This window comes from Umbelopsis ramanniana (assembly GCF_025399195.1).
Source record: "Umbelopsis ramanniana AG unplaced genomic scaffold K450scaffold_56, whole genome shotgun sequence".
Lineage (NCBI taxonomy): Eukaryota > Fungi > Mucoromycota > Umbelopsidomycetes > Umbelopsidales > Umbelopsidaceae > Umbelopsis > Umbelopsis ramanniana.
In genome coordinates this window covers 1-18,271 of record NW_026252142.1, presented here as the reverse complement: position 1 = coordinate 18,271, position 18,271 = coordinate 1, and the positions used below count along the sequence as shown (strand labels likewise).

At 41.5% G+C, this 18,271-nt stretch overlaps 6 protein-coding genes across 6 annotated transcripts; 3 read left to right on the top strand and 3 right to left on the bottom strand.

Annotated features, from left to right (window-relative positions):
- Positions 1-56: 56 nt before the first annotated feature.
- K450DRAFT_254208 (uncharacterized protein) lies at positions 57-2,336 on the bottom strand. The gene is made up of 7 exons (XM_051591163.1): positions 2,123-2,336; positions 1,871-2,049; positions 1,483-1,797; positions 959-1,313; positions 758-885; positions 564-674; positions 57-471 (listed from the first exon to the last, which is right to left on the bottom strand). Exons 1-7 carry the CDS (start codon positions 2,312-2,314, stop codon positions 114-116), a joined length of 1,638 nt encoding a protein of 545 aa, XP_051441917.1. The 5' UTR covers positions 2,315-2,336; the 3' UTR covers positions 57-113.
- Positions 2,337-3,941: 1,605 nt separating this feature from the next.
- Positions 3,942-5,502, top strand: K450DRAFT_254201 (uncharacterized protein). Its single transcript, XM_051591162.1, has one exon. The coding sequence runs from the start codon at positions 3,955-3,957 to the stop codon at positions 5,371-5,373; it is 1,419 nt and encodes a 472-aa protein (XP_051441916.1). The 5' UTR covers positions 3,942-3,954; the 3' UTR covers positions 5,374-5,502.
- A 1,739-nt stretch (positions 5,503-7,241) lies between these two features.
- K450DRAFT_254197 (uncharacterized protein) lies at positions 7,242-8,294 on the top strand. Its single transcript, XM_051591161.1, has 3 exons — positions 7,242-7,351; positions 7,419-7,451; positions 7,516-8,294. The coding sequence occupies exons 1-3, from the start codon at positions 7,294-7,296 to the stop codon at positions 7,929-7,931; spliced, it is 507 nt and encodes a 168-aa protein (XP_051441915.1). The 5' UTR covers positions 7,242-7,293; the 3' UTR covers positions 7,932-8,294.
- A 3,155-nt stretch (positions 8,295-11,449) lies between these two features.
- K450DRAFT_254178 (uncharacterized protein) lies at positions 11,450-12,737 on the bottom strand. Its single transcript, XM_051591160.1, has 4 exons — positions 12,503-12,737; positions 12,234-12,423; positions 11,929-12,159; positions 11,450-11,868 (listed from the first exon to the last, which is right to left on the bottom strand). Exons 1-4 carry the CDS (start codon positions 12,705-12,707, stop codon positions 11,574-11,576), a joined length of 921 nt encoding a protein of 306 aa, XP_051441914.1. The 5' UTR covers positions 12,708-12,737; the 3' UTR covers positions 11,450-11,573.
- A 2,145-nt stretch (positions 12,738-14,882) lies between these two features.
- On the bottom strand, positions 14,883-15,207 carry K450DRAFT_254169 (uncharacterized protein). The gene has a single exon (XM_051591159.1). It carries the CDS (start codon positions 15,095-15,097, stop codon positions 14,924-14,926), a length of 174 nt encoding a protein of 57 aa, XP_051441913.1. The 5' UTR covers positions 15,098-15,207; the 3' UTR covers positions 14,883-14,923.
- A 1,910-nt stretch (positions 15,208-17,117) lies between these two features.
- On the top strand, positions 17,118-17,969 carry K450DRAFT_274225 (uncharacterized protein; the record flags this gene model as incomplete). Its single annotated transcript, XM_051593109.1, has 3 exons — positions 17,118-17,171; positions 17,243-17,821; positions 17,886-17,969. The coding sequence occupies 3 exons, from the start codon at positions 17,118-17,120 to the stop codon at positions 17,967-17,969; spliced, it is 717 nt and encodes a 238-aa protein (XP_051441912.1).
- Positions 17,970-18,271: the final 302 nt, after the last annotated feature.

Sequence of the window (18,271 nt, the reverse complement as noted above, 5' to 3'; positions counted from 1 at the left end):
AAGTAATTTGCGCTTAGGTTGGACGTTCAGCACGTGGTATATCATTTTGGTAAAATTTCCAGTGATATTATTGGCATATCTTTTTATTGAATTCATAGTGTAGATCACATACATTAAGCTTTATACAACAGATCCACAAATCCTGCTGCAACGTCTTCAATAATGGTCTTATCAGGGATGGTAGCTGCAGTACCATACATAGCTGCAGTATTACCATTGCCGGACTTAGGGTCGGCAACCAAACCAGCCACAACATCCTTCAAATCCACAACGAACTGCTTAGCACTAGGAACCCACAACAAGGTAACCGATACATGAAGAGCAGGAGGGTTCTGGAGAGCACTGATGTTCCAACCCTTCTTGGACATCTTGTCACCCACATCGTAGACATTGATGGGTTCCTTGGCACCAAATGATACAACAGGACCAACAGGATCGCCAAGGACGGTTAGCTCAGGAATCCCAGCAATGCTAAGGTTAGGTGAAAAAAAGAATAAAAAGATTTCTTGCTGTCAGAAGAAATAACACAGTGGTGCTGTTATACAATAGTAAAATATACTCACCCTGTCTGAATTTCACGTCGAGCACCGACAATCTTTTTGCAGGTTTCCAAGTACCCAGCTTCGCCAATGGTCATCAAAGCCGTCCAACAACCAGCAATCAATGCTCCAGGGCTAAATTAGAATTTGAAAGGTTAACAGGTTTCCGTGCTTGCAAAATGTTATTGCATTTCCATCCACTTGACAAAACTACATACCGAGAACCGGCCACGCTAGGAGAAGCATAGATGCCACCAGTCCAGTCAGCACACAAGAAGTATTGGTACTTACGGATGGCAGGGTGTCTATACATAACAACGGAGGAGCCTTTGGGAGCAAAACCATACTATATGTCATACGCAATTGAATTTTATCAGTCATGGTGATTCCAATTGCATAGCTACACTTGTGTACCTTACCTTGTGAGTGTCACATGAAATAGATGTTACTCCATCGACTCTAAAGTCAAAACGGGTGGTGGGAAGGCCAGCCTTCTCAAGGAATGGCATGACAAAGCTGCCAAGACAACAGTCAACGTGAAGGCCAATCTTGTGGCGCTTAGCAAGCTTTCCGAGTGCAACAATGTCGTCAGCAATACCGTGAGGGAAGTTGACAGCGGAACCCACGATCATAATAGTGTTACGGTTGATGGCGCGTCCCATGCGTGTAATGTCCGCTTTCATGGTCACAGGATTTACAGGGACAGCGATGAGCTTGATGTTGAAATAACCTGCAGCTTTCATGAAGGCAGCATGAGCAGTTTCTGGGATAACCCTAAAGTATTGCCAAGGAAGTACAAGAGATTAGAAAATTTACAAACATGTATATTTTTTTGGGAGGCAGCTAATCGGAGCGCTTACACCGCGCGCAATTCTGACTGATTACAGGGCTTTCCCACTGTCATCTCCACTGCTTTCAAACCCACTTGTACTCCCAAACTTACATCTCTGGGTCTACGATTCCTTTCAAATCTTTGGCCATATCTCGATAAGCTTTGCAAGCCATGATAATACTTTCAGTACCACCGCTGGTCATGACACCGCATCCAGTCTTGGGAGCGTTATACATGTTGAGTACCATAGCTACACATTCAGCTTCCATGCGACGAACACCAGGGAATACTTCGGGATGCAATGGGTTGGACACAGAAAACATACGGTAGGCTTCAGTGCATAAATCGCTCAATTCGTCTCCACCATGGTAGATTGCGCCTGACACGCGGCCACCTGCCCAATCGACGTCTTCCATAGCTTGGAATCTAAGACACCAAATTTTTAAGCACAGTCGTCGTGACACCGATAAAAAAAGAAGTAGACACCATGCGAACTCACCTCTTCAAATTCTCTCGAAGTTCGTCTTTTGACATTCCTTCCTTGGGTAGAGCAAGGTATCGCTTTGTGTTACCTTCTCGAGATAAAACAGAGTGTTCAAGATCCTTCAATGTCTTGGAGAGTTCAGCGTCAATTTTTGCTTGAACTGAGGGAAGACGGCGCAATTGTTTGAAGAAGAGCTATAGATAAGATAAAATGAATACCGTTGGTATGTTCAGCGATGTCAGTTTTGTTAAATGGTGTGGGACTTACTTTCAGACAGTACGCATAGGCGTCCTTGGCGGCTCGAGTCGGACCACGTACGACGACCTTTGAGTAAAGTCGAGACCAGTAATGAATGAGGACAAGAACGAAGATGGCATTCTTAAGACGAGCAAGGCGAGGTTGGTTGAGAGCTGTCTCTAGCTGCTGCAACAATGCCGCTGGCTTGGCTACGAGAGACATGTTGCGAAAAAGTAGGTTATTGGGATTCAACGAGAAATATCAGTCAGTTATAAAGAATCCTACAGTCACATGTCTGTGGAGTTTACCCAACACCAACATCCTCTGTGGCGGGTGCTTTGTTCCCCGACCGTTTTTCCTGCGATGCCGTTAGCCAGTCAACTCTGGTCGCTTGCTGCAACCACCATTGTTTGTTTCCTACATACTACATTTTTAAATTTCTCGAATGCTCATAAGCGACGCTCAAGCATTCTTATGGAACTTTAACTGATACATTTCCGTGATTTTTGCCTGACGCCAGGTCGTGCAAAACAAAATATAATCGCATTTAAAGAGACTATTTAGCATACCTTTCAGGTTTTCGCAGTCTACCTATCTATTTCTGCTCAAACTTGACTAAACTACATCTACTCATGGTGGTAAATTTTTTCACTTTCTTCTCAGGTAAAACATGCCGCCGAGCACATCTTTTTTCTTTAGCTGTGGGGGCGAAATTGACACACAGTCATGCTAGCTAATTGTGAAGATTGAGATTCTGAATTTCAAGCCATCGATAACAGTGAGCTTGCGGTCCCTTAAAGAAGACCGTACTAGTTGGTGACTATTACGACTGTTCGGTAACTCCTAGACCTTTATCTTTCACTCCACTGGTACTTATGGCGCTTAGTCAATGTTCCTAGGTGGAAATCGGACGTTTTAAATAAACTAAGATAGAATAAAATGAGAAGAGGTGTGAAAGCACCTTCACACGCCTTTTGTCGTGCATTGTGAATATTTTAATACTAGACTTCCTCTAAAAGAGAATGCTCAGTTCTGATCCAAAGAACCTGGACATAATTGGTTTCCTGAACCCTGGAGAAAAACGACGTGGTGCTACGTTTTAAGCAATGGCGCAGTATTATTTGGAAAGTACCGTTCTTACCCAATCAGGTCATATTTTCATTGCTTTTTTCAAAAGTCGAACCTGCCTTGATGTGTAGCTTTCTCAGTTGGTGGCAAGACATTAATCTATCATTTCTGCGGCTGTTTGCAATTCTGATAATGGCCCGCAGACACCTAATTGATTGCTGATTGGAGCAAAACAAAATGGTTCACATAGTATAATCCAGTCAACGTAGGTCTAAACCTTGTATCAACTGCTGCGGTAGACAACATGTAAATACGTTTAGAAAAAACAGAAAGAATTCCGTCTGACTCAAACAAGCAAGGGAACGCTTCACTATGAGCTTGTCAATGATATTGTGTAAATGTTACATACAGTGTCACGTAAAATGATCCGACATGCAATATGAAATCAAGAGAAGTGCAGGTTAAACTGACCATAAGCGGCCACGTTCTTGTCATCAATAGGATTTACCAAGCTTTCAAGGGCAGATCTTAAATCTGGGCTAAATTGTTTTCGAAGCGGTGGTACTCACGTTAAAATGTCCCCTTCCTACTGTGGTTCTCAGCAGTCAACCAAGGCGGCCATGTTCTTGTAACCCTTCACTTGAATTGAGCGAGCAACGCTTAAATCCGGCTAAATTAAGTTTGGAGCGGTGGTACTCAGGGTTGAAGTGGTCACGTTATGCTTTGTGGTTCGCAGCAGTATATTTAAACCCTCACCCAAAATATTCATAGCACCCGATCTTCTACCCTTAAAAATGAACTTCCAAAAAGTTCTCAACCCTCTCTTTAGAAACAGCGACAGGGATGCCAGAAAAATTCAAGAGACGCAAGATGCCCTCAAAGCAGTTATGATGGATGACGATAACGTACAGGAAACTGTAACTGCTGTGGTTGTTGGAGCAGGCAGTCGCGGCCGAGGATATGCTGATGTCGCGAAAGTCAAGCCTTCTTGGATGAAAATCATTGGTGTTGCGGAACCAAATGACGAAAAGAGAAATTTGTTTGCGACCGCTCACAATATCTCTCCAGAAAATATCTTTGACGATTGGAGGCCGCTGGCTGCCAAGGGAAAAATTGCAGACGTCGTGTTTATTTGTACTTTGGACGACCAACACTACGAACCAGCCATAGCATTTGCCTCTTTAAAATATCACATATTTTTGGAAAAGCCCATGTCCATCAATATTGAAGAATGCGCCAAGATTACGGATGCTTTAGAGAAAGCTGGTACTGTCTGCGCCGTCGGTCATGTTTTGCGGTACAGTCCGTTTCATAGGAAGATCAAGGAAATTTTAGACACCAAAGAGCTGGGAGAAATTCTCAACATACAGCATGTAGAACCAGTCGGGTGGTATCATTTTGCACACTCTTATGTTCGAGGAAACTGGCACAAAGAAAGAAATTCTACATTTTCTCTTATGGCCAAGTGCTGCCACGATGTTGATTTGTTACGTTGGTGGACTGGACTGCCGTTTGCCAAAGTCAGTTCTTTTGGATCATTGACATGGTTCAAGCAGGAGAACAAACCGAAAGAAGCTGGAGATGCTAAAAAATGCCTGGATTGCAAATTACAGGACACCTGCCCATATTCAGCAAAAACCGTCTACCTGAAGAATAGATGGCATACATCCGTACTAGCACCTTCAGGAAAGCTTACCGACATAGAGGATGCAGTTAAATCAGGGCCATATGGAAGATGTGTTTACGAAATGGATAACGATGTTTGCGACAATCAGGTTGTTAATATACAATTTGAAAAAGGAGACCACACTACACCGACAGCTACACTGACTATGATTGCAACCTCAAATGCTCTTTGCGAGCGAAAAGTACGGATTTGGTGTTCTAACGGAGACATTGAGGCTGATGAAGAAAATGCGAAGATCAAGATTACAAATTTTAGTACCAGGCAAACCAGAAGCATCAATCCTTATAATAGTACACAAGTTGTTGGTGGACATGGAGGTTCAGACATGGGAATTACACGGGCCTTCATATTGGCTGTCGATGCGTACAAGAGAGGTGATCGTTCAACGGCTCAGAAATACATTCCTCCTATTCGAGAATCTTTCACTTCTCATCTTTTTGTGTTTGCTGCGGAGCATGCTCGTCATACAAGCAGTGTAGTTGATGTCCAGGAGTATATTGAAAAACATATGCAATCAACCACTTGAGGAAGTTAAATTGTAATCAAGATATCGGTGATGGTGTCATGCTTCATTTTCACATCGATTAATAAATTTCGAAGCATTCAAACTGCTGGTGGTCGATCGTAGGCTCGGCTTCTACTGATGAAATGCCGGTATTATTGTAAAAATGTATCCAACTATGTTGGTCAAGATGTGCTTGAACAAATGGATATATAAAGTTGGGTATGCCCTCTAAACATGGCCCACCTAGCAGCCAATTGCAAAATGTCATACCATGCTATGATAGCTTATTGCCCTATCTTGAGGATATGTACTTACAAATAATAGTTCTGGTCACTTGCAACTTCAGTAAACACAATATGCACTTTAATGTCAGCTATGTTGGAAGTTGCTTTCGTAACCTGCAAAAAACCATTTTCTTCTCGCTTATATTTTTCACTACAACAATAAGTTTGGGCACATGCCATACTGTAGATAATTCCCTTTCAGAAACTTCCACCATTAATATACGATGTTAGCAACAGTGAATTAAAAAATATTGAATAAATGAACTTTAGTAAAATGTTTACCCTTGGTCGGCTGAAAAAAGGAGGGCAGATCATACAAAGTGCGAGAAATTAGTAATTTACACAATCTTTCAAACGTCTAGACTGTATGAAATGGTTGGTGTACACAGGTGGGTAGATTAGATCTCCTTACAAAGCTGTCCTCATACTGAAAATATACTGATTACGAGTACAACAAAACATAGGACAAGGTGAAAGGCATAATTTAATACAAAATGTAGATATTGATCATTGCATGTGCAGGGTTGAACCATGATGGCCAGCGAAAGGACTGGAACAAGGAAGATAAGCACGATTGGGCCATAACGATGGGCGCTAGGACGAAAAGAACTGGAATAAGAAATGGGGATATTACCACAATGAAGCAAACTAAGGTTGAAGAAACACCAGTGCAGGCGCAACAGTGAAGTCCATATGAGAGATACTTGCAATTCGATATCAATTCTGATATTACGAATTCGTACTTACCATGAAAAGACTGCTTCCACTCTACGGGATTGAACACATTTTTGTATACTAAACAGAAATTGTCAAACTATAATAACAATGCAATTCCATAAAAATGAGTTTGATGCACTCGTACGAGATGCCAATTTTATTCAACTTCAAAAAAATATCCCTAAGTATGTGAAATTGTGATTGATAGATGATTCGAGATGGGCCAGTCCACATCAGTGAACTTAGCACCTCTTCATCACATACAAACCAATGTTCAACATCCCAATTATATACCTACACAAACAGTAATCAATTAGTCAAACTATTTGAGGAACAATGCTAGCTTGCTGCGATTTTCATCTTGAGTATGGGAGGATCAGTTCAGAGAGTAATTTTCGCCATTGTTTTTGTCTGTTTTAGCATAGAATATTTTGATGCATCATAACGATCCTCCTGGACTCTGTTGCAGGCAAGCTATCTGATAAATATAGAATCATATGCTTACCATTATCTTACTTGACCGTATTGTCACATCAATAGCATATGCCATCTTCAACCTGTTGAAAAGCGCGTAGTTTGTTAGCTTTGTATACTTTCAAAAATTTGATAGTAAGGAAGGGTAGGTAATGTAGCTGTATCAGATAAAAGGGTATTGCTGTATGTTTTCTCGACATAGTATCTTCCGCCTGGGGCGACAAGCAAACATCATATTGCTACATATTGAACTGAAAAGTATTTGAAATGTGGAAACTTACGTTAAAGAAGAAGTAAAGGAAAACAACACGATTGACCAGGAGGCTTTTATAATTGCTCAGAAAATTTTTTTCTTCACTTATAGTGACTGCCTGTGAAAGGCAATGCTTCACAAGCCACAGCATTGGGGGTTGGGATAAACCAAGTCTAGCAGTCTTTGCCTGATATTTTTGACAAGGTCTTGAAAATGTTAGCCGCTTCACTAGTACGACGGGTATTGAGTACTCCTTCAACATTAGCAAAAGGTAACGTAATGTCAAGTCACTGTGGACTAGTGATAGAAACGACCTTCTAATGTTGTTCTCATTTTAGCTGTTATCTCACGCCAAATACCACAACAACCCTGTAAGTAACTTATATATCGGCCATTGTCGACTTTAAACGACCACGCTCATTCTTTCTTTGATAGCTTCATTCCTTCGGTTTGTTCATACCAACAGCGTTGATGACGCGACAAAACAGGCCGTCAACAAACTTCGAGATCAACTTCGTTTCTATGCCATAGCAGAGGTGGCAGGTCGCCCATTGCTCATCACTAAGAATGACCTTGTCACTGTTCACCGTTTAAAGGATGTGTCAGTAGGCGATGTGCTTACTTTGGATAAAGTGCGAGAAATCGGCAGTAAAGATTATGTGCTACGCGGTCAGCCATATGTCAATGAAGACTTATTCAACATACAGGCTACTGTTATAGAACAGACCAAGAGTAAGATGATCAGCATTACCAAGAAGAAGAGAAGAAAGAATTACAAGCGTACAGTCACCCACAAGCAGACTCATACTGTTCTTAGAATCTCCAATGTTGATGTGAACAAGTTGGATTAAAGAAAAATCTCGTGCCATTAATGTCCTCACATAAAACTTTGTATAAAACAAAAAAGTAATCCAAAATAAAAATATAGACTCTCCCTCTGCATCTCCTTCCTATGCCTTTGTTTATTCGTTTACGTAGAACTCTCCACATAAATTTCAAGTACATTACGAAGATTTGTAACAAATCCAGTATCGAGATCCACCAGTTGTATATTGTCAATGGTGTGCAAAGCATCCTTGACTGCAATAAACCTTATGCTCACGGTTTGCGACGTTGACGGTTCAAGAGGGCTAAATCATTTGAAAGATCGTTAGTTTATGTGGCCAGAGGGAAGGAATCACCCTGTGAGCTAAACCTACCTCAATCGAACGTTGCTCTCTACAGCAACAATATCAGCTTCTTGCGTTTCATTCTCTAGGAATTGCCGTATAAACTCTATTGAGAGGAACAGGTAAGAATTGCAACAGAATGAATGTAAATTTAATGGAGTATAGCGTCTTTCCACCACACCCATTTCTGCTCTAGAATGAAACTGCTTACCTGTATCTTCGAGATACGGTTCAATAGGCAAATCTTTTAATGGATTGCCTAGTCGTCCACCTTGGGACTGCAAGTTCATAACGTCAGAATAATTGCGCTTGCGATTTGGCACAATGACTTGAAATCGGCGAGTATGTTTAGATAAGTTAACCAAAAAGATTTGTAAAGTAAAGATCCTTCCCACTTGTATGGTGCCTGCTACTGTGAATGAAACAACAATGCCATCACTGACTTCAATTTCTGGCGGCCTTCGCAGCGTCGGTGGAACGTTGGCAGAAGCAGTGGAAGTTGGCGGGGGTAAGCTCATCACCATGCGTCGACGTTGACTTGCATCACCACCAGGTATTGGCGTTGGAGCTGGGCTGTTATCAGATTTTACACCACCAATCGACACACTGTTTGATTTAGGTGTATGTGTGCCTTTGGATGACACAGGTGTTTGCATTCCACTACTACCCGGTAAGACAGAGCTTAGCCTTGGTACCGAAACAACATTGTCCTCTCGTCGCTGCCTCATACTGGACACGTCCAAAACTGTGTTCCATTTAGAGTGCATGGTGGCTACACGAACACCGTCGATGATTGGTGCTCCAAGCACATGAATCGAAACTCGCTGCGGTTGAAGACGTTCATCCAATACAGGCTGCTGTGGTGTAACTGGGGCAGGTCCTGGTGTATATCGTGATTGAAACTTTCGAGTGGGTTCAGCAGGCTTTGCAGTTCCATCAGCCAAAAGCGTGACTCGATAGAGTAAGACCATTTGATCAAGAGTTTCCAAAGTCATTGGGAAAATATCCTAGGTCGATGTTGTATTTGATGAGCAATGATATTATAATTTCTGTTGCTTCATACCCTGTAATCATTCTATCATTCAAAATACCTCTTTTGTATATGCCAGCGCAACCACAGCATTGGCGACTTGCACTTCCACCTTTTCGATTTCAAACGGACATCCTGAACTTTCTTCGTTTTCGAGATCTACTGACATTGTGATGACTTTATCGGCCATCGAGGCATTCGTAGTCCTCATCTTAACACTAACGCCTGCTCTAACGGGTAGTAACGTTCTGACACTTCGCTTAACTGTAAGCACTTGAGTGCTTGCTTGCCTTGTGACTGACTGGGTAAATCCTTGGTTCATAGAACGTCGGAGCTGATCTTCTGTGGGGAATCGCTGCTGCAATGTATCTTTGTTACCCAGTAAGCCTAGGTGTTATAAGATGTCATTGTTTGGTTTACATCCGAAGTGACTATGATGCTTCCGCTTTTCACATCACTTACCTTCGTTTAAGCCTTGCAGTAAGTTAATGGTGGCAAATGAATCGATATCATATTCGCTCTCATCGCTGACAGATTCTGTGTCCGAAGAATCTTGTAAAGGCCGGTATGTAGTAGTGGTTGTTATGGCCAAACATGGAGAAGTAGAGCGCGTCTTCATATAAACTAAGTTCACCCCAAAAGAGAGCAATTCGGTGTACGTACAACATTAGAAAACATGAGGCCATTTCTTCGTTAGAATTAATAGTTATAATATCACATACCAACAGGGATAGACATCTGGTAAAGACAGCAGTGGGTATCTTCGTCAGATAAGATCTCGGGGCCATCTTCCTTCTGGCGAGCATTAAAGGATTGTGTATAGTAGGCTGGGTTTTCTATGGGACCGCGGGTAGATTCTCTTTTATGCGCAATCTGCTTTGGCAATGACGTATCGGATGAAATCCCGAAGGTACGGGGAGGAGATGTATTGTTGGTAGAATCTAGAATAGCAGCTTCTACATGAATATCGAGTTGTTCAAACAGAGTTTTTGCTTCGGCAGCTTGATCGCGGCCAGCCACAGTGTACGGTATTCGAACCACTAAATAGACGTCCAGATGTTCGTCTGAAGAAGTGGAATGGAAAGCGAATAGAATATTAGCCAGATTGTCCACATGGGCTGCTAAGGTTGTTGCAGATGGATCCGAATCAGCATTCCTTACCATAAAATGCGAATTCTCTTTGAGCTGTATTCAAGATCTGTTGCTGCGTTTTAGAGTGTGTTTTATCAAGATTGGGAATGTGAATCTGTAGCGAAGCTTCATTGAGCCAATGTTCTAGCGATGCAGGTTCTGCCACTGCATCCAAAGACATCAAGAGTGAAATCGAGTATCAGGGGAAAAACGTAATTGATGCTCCGCTTAGAACTACTTTCTAACAACGAAATGGGGGAAGGCAAAAAAGCCAGCAAATGACTGAATTTATATGCCAAGTCTAGTGACATGCACTACCGCAAGAAATGTATATATGCATCTTTATCTTCAGTGAAGTTCCTTCTCTCTGCCATCTGCTGAAGATTTACTGGTGTCAATGTGCCGCATGCCACTTAAGAATCCTTCACTAGTGATGCAGCTTTGATACGCAAAACGGGATACAAAGTAGCCGGTAATAATGGCTACGGCTGAGGAGCCATATGGTAAGTCATTTCACGGTAGACTCAATTCATATGTGAATTTGTACTTACACATGGTCGCCAGTGTCATGCGATTTTTATCGAGCCCTGCTCGTTGCGAGATAGGAACTAACAGTATTCCACATATCAGTATGCGTGAGTATATTTGCTAAGGTTTTAAATGTATACTTGCCTGACAAGATGCCCATAAAAACTGCATGACTGTTAGTGAAATGGCATTTGCTATTTCTTTTTCACATTTTCGAAACGTGCTTACTGCCACTGTATATCCCAGTTTTATAGGCATTTTGTTGGCAAACTTTTGGTAGAATCCATTCCTGTCGTAATTTTTGAATGACGGTAAATTATGCTATTATAAATGATATTTGTTACTTACTGGATGTTCTTTAGCAATACTTTGCTGTATTTGAGACATGAAAGAAGTGTTGCAATGCAGTCGTCAAAATTTCTACCTCTAGATGATGGAATGGTTTTGTCGGACTTTATATTGTATTTTCTGTGAATATTAAATATACAGGTCACTACTACCTGCAAGCTTATTTTTGGTAAAATAATTAAAGCTACATAAGCATTAATTGAGGAAACATAAGCTTTTAAATCTGCACACTTCTTTGTCTCCGTGTTGTGGATTTCAATAATCTAATTCAGATATAATATAAAAATCTAGAACAAAGCCTTCTTCAAACCTTCATAGGCGGCTGTTTGGTATGGGCCAACAGCAGGGAAGTGATGTCTACTAGTATGAAAGAAACCGTGGTCCAAACCCGGTGCATTCACATATTCGCATGGGACACCAACTTCTTCCAATCTACGAGCGAGCTCAGCACCTTCCTCCAACAAAGCATCGTGCTCACATGTTAACACAAATGCCGGCGGAAGACCCGTCAAGTCGGCCTTCAAAGGGGAGCAGTGAGGATTCTCCATATCTTCGGGTCCATTGAGATAGGAATCGGCGAAGCTAAGCAGAATTTTTAGTGCTCGATACTCTGGTGAACTGGGACAAATAATCACCACTTACTAGTTCATTATTTGTGGGATTAAGACAGCACTGGGATTGGACTGCTTATGTGGTCCGTTCATGGTCATATCACAGGAAGGGTAGATAAGGGATTGATATTTGATGCTGGGACCTTTGCGTTCACGCGCCATTATCGAAGCTACCAGCGCAAGGTTTCCGCCTGCAGAATCACCTCCAACAGCAATACGAGCGGGGTCGATATTGTACCTTTCAGCATTATCCTGTACATGACTAGTTCAAATGATTTCATTCAATACATCGAGCGGGTTACTTCTTGCGCGCTAAGAGTCGCAGTGGATACTTACACAACGGCCGCATAGCAGTCCTCTGTAGCAGCAGGGAACTTGGCTTCGGGAGCCAAACGGTAGTCTACCGAGATAATGGTAGCACCAACAGCAACGCACATTTCACGACACAGACCGTCGTATGAGTCAAGAGTGCCAATAACCCAACCACCGCCATGGAAATATACAACAGCTGGAAAAGGCCCAGTGCCTAGCGGTCGTATATCCTTGATTAGTCAAAGCAGCAGGGCATTACTGAATTAACCTGCCAAACTACTCTTAAAACTGACCTTCTGGAGTATAGATACGAACAGGAATATCAGTCTCAGGGCCTTTGAATGAAGAGTTCTCTATTTTGGCTGGCTCATCCAGTGGGGCCGGTGGGAGCTTGCTCAAAGCATCCATTCGGAAGCCAGCGAGCTTGGCTCTCAAATCTGGAGCAGGAAGAGCTGTAAGAGCGTCAATTTGTTCGGGGGACAATAATTTCAAAGACATATTGAACAAGTAGAGAGGGAAATTTCTCACAAAGCTCTTCTCACTCATCAGAATGGGCAAAACTTGCTTTGTGTCAGCAACTTTGCGTGACGGTCATGTACATTTTATACTCCGTAAGTGCTACATAAGCGCGCTACGGTTGCACAAGGGATAGCGTCATTTATTTCAAGCATCACCTACTTGGACGTCAAAGCTGGTCAGATATTAAGAAATTCAGCTTGGTATGTCATCAGAACTAATTGCGCTGCTCAATATGTTCAGATTGGGTTGCAAGTATTCTCTTCGAACAAAAGTCATTTGAATTAACAGAGGAACTGTTCACTTTCTGCTGATTTCGACTGTTGCAAACCGATGCCAAAACCCATTTCGCTTTCGATATTATTGTACCAAATTCTTTAGCGGATAATTACTTGCAACCTACTTACGCAGATTATTTCATACTTTGCTTGATTACATTTGTTCCTCTTGATTTTATCCACTCATTTGCTACTGAAAAAGAAAGCCATCAATACAAGTTCTCCATAAACATAAAGCACTAATGGCAGATAGAAAAAGATATTCTAAATTCTCGTATACAAAGAAACGTAAATGAATTCCCATTTAGTATGCTCTTTATATTTACTTCTACTAAACAGAGAGGGAAATTTCCACCCAACATATTATTTGGTAGTAACTTCGCATCGATATGCGAAATCTCACTGATCCCCTATTGATTAAGGAACTTTTATTTGCGAAAAGGGTTACGAGCGTTAGCGAGTAACGCATCGCAATAGCATATACTAGAATGATTTGCGCCTGAGCGAAACGAAAAGCCAATATAGGAGACGTTGAATAACAGCGTGATTCAAACATTTTACTGCCAAAAAACTCCGTAAACCTGTATGGAAGGAGCCGGCTGAAATCCTTTTGCACTTCCCACTGTTATTCAAGTGTTCCTTCCACCGTAACCACTACAATTTTTTGCATTCTGTTTGTAGAATCAGAGTTATGATCATTTTATTATTTCTGAGCGCAGTAACAGTATCACAGCCTCAGTGGTGGACGCAGAATGTGATGTGTTTACTAGGTACCTCCGAGTCCTGCCAGATTTAACATACCAATAAATGGATTTACGCTGTTTGTGAAAGCATGATCCTAATGTCCCTCTCGAACCATTACAATTGCTTCATCAGTAACAATGGTTAAATCGGCAACCCCTTTACATTTAAATCCTATCGTCCCTCCCGCGCTATGTCTCTCGCTAACGTTCGTTCCATTATGCAATAAAAGTTTCCTTAAATGCTATCAGGGCCAGCAAAATCTTGATGCCAGCGGACTTTCAAATATTCCTCAGAACCTCGAATTCATCGAGAAGGACATGAATGTCGTTCTACATTCCACCCTTACCCAACTCCATTCCGTTTACTTCCACCTTCAGTCCATTTCTACACCATTTTATTTTCTTATGTCATATTTTCCCACTATTTCATAATCGCCATCGTCAGATATAATCGATTTAAACTCGACAATTCCTATGCGGCATCAACTCAACCAATCGATTTGTCCTTCGCAGTGATAGCTCATTTGAACGCCAGGACCAAGTAAGCTGACTTTCGGCTATGGATGATAACATCGACCTTAGTGACGAGCATTAATGTTCATTTTCTCGGGTGAATGCCTAAGTTATATAGACTCAAACTCGCCCTGCGACATCTACGCGCTCTATAGTATACTGCTGTTGCCTTGGATAGCCGATTGGAGCATTTGGTGTAAAAGGTACAGGAAGACGTATGCCATTTGTTTTTATGACATAAATACGTGAATTTCCATAAAAAGCAACTTTACAAGCCCAACTTGGCTATAGTGAGCTGCTTCATGTCTAAAGAGATACGGTACTTTATGCTCGCATTCAACAAATGAATTTCGAAATGTCGGCTAAAAATGGTCATCTATGAAAAAATGAAAGCATCCATCCTTAGAACCATATCCGCTATGAAGAGTGTGAACGCCAGCAAATTAGAGAAATATACCTCATATTATCTATGGTTTCAACGAATTATTGTTCAGAAATACAAATTTACAGAAAGTGTGAAGAAAACACTTTCAAATTTGGTTCATTGTGTCCAGAATGCAAAATGTAAACTTCAAAACATGAAATTGAAATTTCATCAGTCAGCTAACATTCGTAAATGAAATATCGACTCTGTACAACAAATTTTCTTTACACTTACTGCAGATCAACATATATTATAGAAAACAAGGTAAGACTGCAAAGAGGTTACCTTCATCACTGTTATTAGGCATAGAAACTGCTCAATACTAAAGTATAATGACGACGAAGACCAGCATCTAACCTTCGGCAATAAAAAGGTAATATCCAGAAAATACGGGCAAGCTGACAAGAAGCACATTCACAATTTCTGATAGACTATATCGGTAGACATCCATCGTCTGTGCTTGCTGACACCAGACAGAAGCTACGAGAGGCATTTGAAGGATTATCTATATTGGTCTCAGCATTACATAGGCACTTGTCGAGAGGGCAAAACGAACCTACGTTGAAAAGCTGGAAATAATACCTTTAGCAAGAATTACTGATCCATTTATAAAAATGCGAAAGGAGTGAGTAGAAAAGCGGAAGAGACATCAGACTTGTTTTCTCTACCAGATGCGTTTTCACTGATGAAGCAGAGACTAATTCGTATACTCCAAGGCACCATGGCCTTTTTTTTAGGTAAACCCTCCCCAAAAGGCAGACCGGCAAAATGATGGCGTTTTCAGCGTATTGCATTGGGTACCTCACCAGAAGCAAGAGTCATAGACATGTCATTGAAAAAGCTACAGGCTGTTGTAACGTTTAGTAAGAAGAAAGTGGATGGGAGGTTGGTGTATGACATTAACGGTAGAATTTGCACCCGTACAGAACACTAAGTAATATAATGTGCAATGCTATGGGTGTGTTGCATAAAAACAATACCAACGGCTATTATCTGATAACGGACAATTCCCCATCTATGCTTCAATTGCAGTTGGAGATTTAGTTGAGGCTAGAGGTCATAAATGTCTATACTTAACTACCAATTCACCGTTCTTGAAGCCTGTCGAAGAATTTGTTCAAAAGCGTAGGCTGATATAATGACAAACATACTGACTGAGAGAGAACTACTGAGTGGTCATCGACCACTCTGATCCTACGAACAGAATGCAAAAAGATGCAGTGATTAACGGGATGGGGACATATAGAATAATATCAGAGGGCCGCAGGAAAATTTTAGAATCACGCTGTTATTCAACGTCTCCTATATATTACATATAGACAGTCTGGTTATCGCAGGCGTCATCAAAACTATTCTTTCGAGAAGATAAACCGTCTGAAGAAGCGAGCACAAGCCAGTCTAATCACCGCAGCGAAGCGACAAACAATCGTTGTGCAATTTTGTTCTCCTATTTTGTTCTACTTATTTTCACAGTATATACCTCTAGCACAAATAATGAGCCTTACAGTCTCTTTGAAAGATAATCATGCTAGTAGCGCTTTCTTTTTTTTGGTATATTGTTTACACACAGTATCTGCAAATAACCTCCTTCTTAGGGATACGATGGTTGCAAAATCGTCGGTATCTATGGGCAATTGAACAATGGCAATTCTAACACCATATTTTTTATCTGCGGTAAGGAAGAATTTGCAGCGAGTCAAAGTAAGATGCGGTACACCCATTGTTCAGATTGAGCTGCATTGTAGTGGCGGGTCACATCTTTGGAAACGTAGGTTATAACACTATACAGCCTTCTCTGTTCAGTCATTAGTGTCATTATCTTCTTAAATTTACTAGAAGGTACCTATAATAAAGAGAAGTATACATTACTTTTAGCTTTCTAATATATATTAAATATGGCACGCTCAGATTCCTTGAGATATGTAGGACCGCTTGGATATGTGAGGTGATTAGCCCTTGTGATATCCCATAACGTTAGAACCATATTAATTGTCATTTATATGCCTCGTAAATTAATGAATATGATATTCTAAAATTCTTTTCAAGGTTCTTTTGTCAACTAGCATTTACGTCAAAGCAGAATAAGCACTTCCTTTGCAATGACGAGCGAGAATGATGATGAAGTAGTAATTGTCTTGCGATTGCTATAAAGATATATAATTAAGGAATCTATACTAAAGATGAATGGATATTAAACTTAGAAACTCTGATCACAACACATCAAACAATATCATTGTCACTTACCAAAAAAGTATAAAGCATTGAATAAAGGATAATAATCGACCAATTGGAAGACATGGGGAAGCTACCTGCATGTTTAACCCCTAGGTTTACTTGATATCAAATTAGCAACATCTGATGCTCGCTGTATCATTAATCTAATGGTATCATAAAGTTACCTTCTGCGCAACCCTACTTTCAAATTTCATATATAATGCTCGATATTAATCTCACATTCTCAACATTTATTCGGCATATTGCAAATGCGGTCAGCCATTCCCATTCTAAATATGCTGCTTGTATGCACTTAGCGCTGCTGACGCCACACTCATCTCAGAGGAAGAAAATGCTTTAGTTGAGAAAGGTATCGTCAGGGATGCCAAACCTCAACAACTTTGGTCCGAAATCAAGAGTGATGACGACGGTGAAGTCGACCACAAGGGCGGCCAGGGTGGCAAAGGTGGCCACAGAAGCGATGAATGTGCTACCCGTTCGGTTTCCATCCTGATTGGATCTAGCACCTATGCCATTCCCTGCTTGGGAGCCGGTTCTATCGTTGATGTCAACGGCTTTATTCCCATTGCATTTCCTTCACTTTTCCCCTCTCCATCTCCTGAGTCTTCCTCTATTGCTAACTCAGCTTCATCCACCGTCTCGGAAACTACAATAACGCCAACTACCACATCAACGGCCAGCATATGCCCTAACACCCAGACCGCTTGTAGAAATAATGGCATTTGCACCGACTGCACACAGGGTGGCGCATCCCAAAACTCAATATGTTCTAATGGTGTATGCACCTGCCCCAATGTTGACGTTGCTTGCACAAATGGAAATTTAGGACAAAACACCTGCTCAGCATGTACAGAAACAAACCAAGTTTGCAATGCCGGCAGCTGCTGTCTTCCTGACGGCAATGTATGTACCACTGATGGAGATTGTTGCAGCAATACTTGCAATGACGGATATTGCTTAACTTCAGTTGGTTGTGCACGACTTAATGGACTTTAAGGAATCTTTTATTGCGAAAGGGTTACGAGCGTCAGCGAGTAACGCGTCGCAATAACATATACTAAAGTACTCTGCGCGCGAGCGAAGCGAGGAAGCCTCGTTGCACGGCAGAGTAAGAGATCGGAAGAGAGGAGGACAAGGAAAGTGGGGGTATGGAGAAGGAGAAGAAAGAACTTTGAGGAATCTTTTATTGCGAAAGGGTTACGAGCGTCAGCGAGTAACGCGTCGCAATAACATATACTAAAGTATTCTGCGCGCGAGCGAAGCGAGGAAGCCTCGTTGCACGGCAGAGTAAGAGATCGGAAGAGAGGAGGACAAGGAAAGTGGGGGTATGGAGGAGGAGAAGAAAGAAAAGTA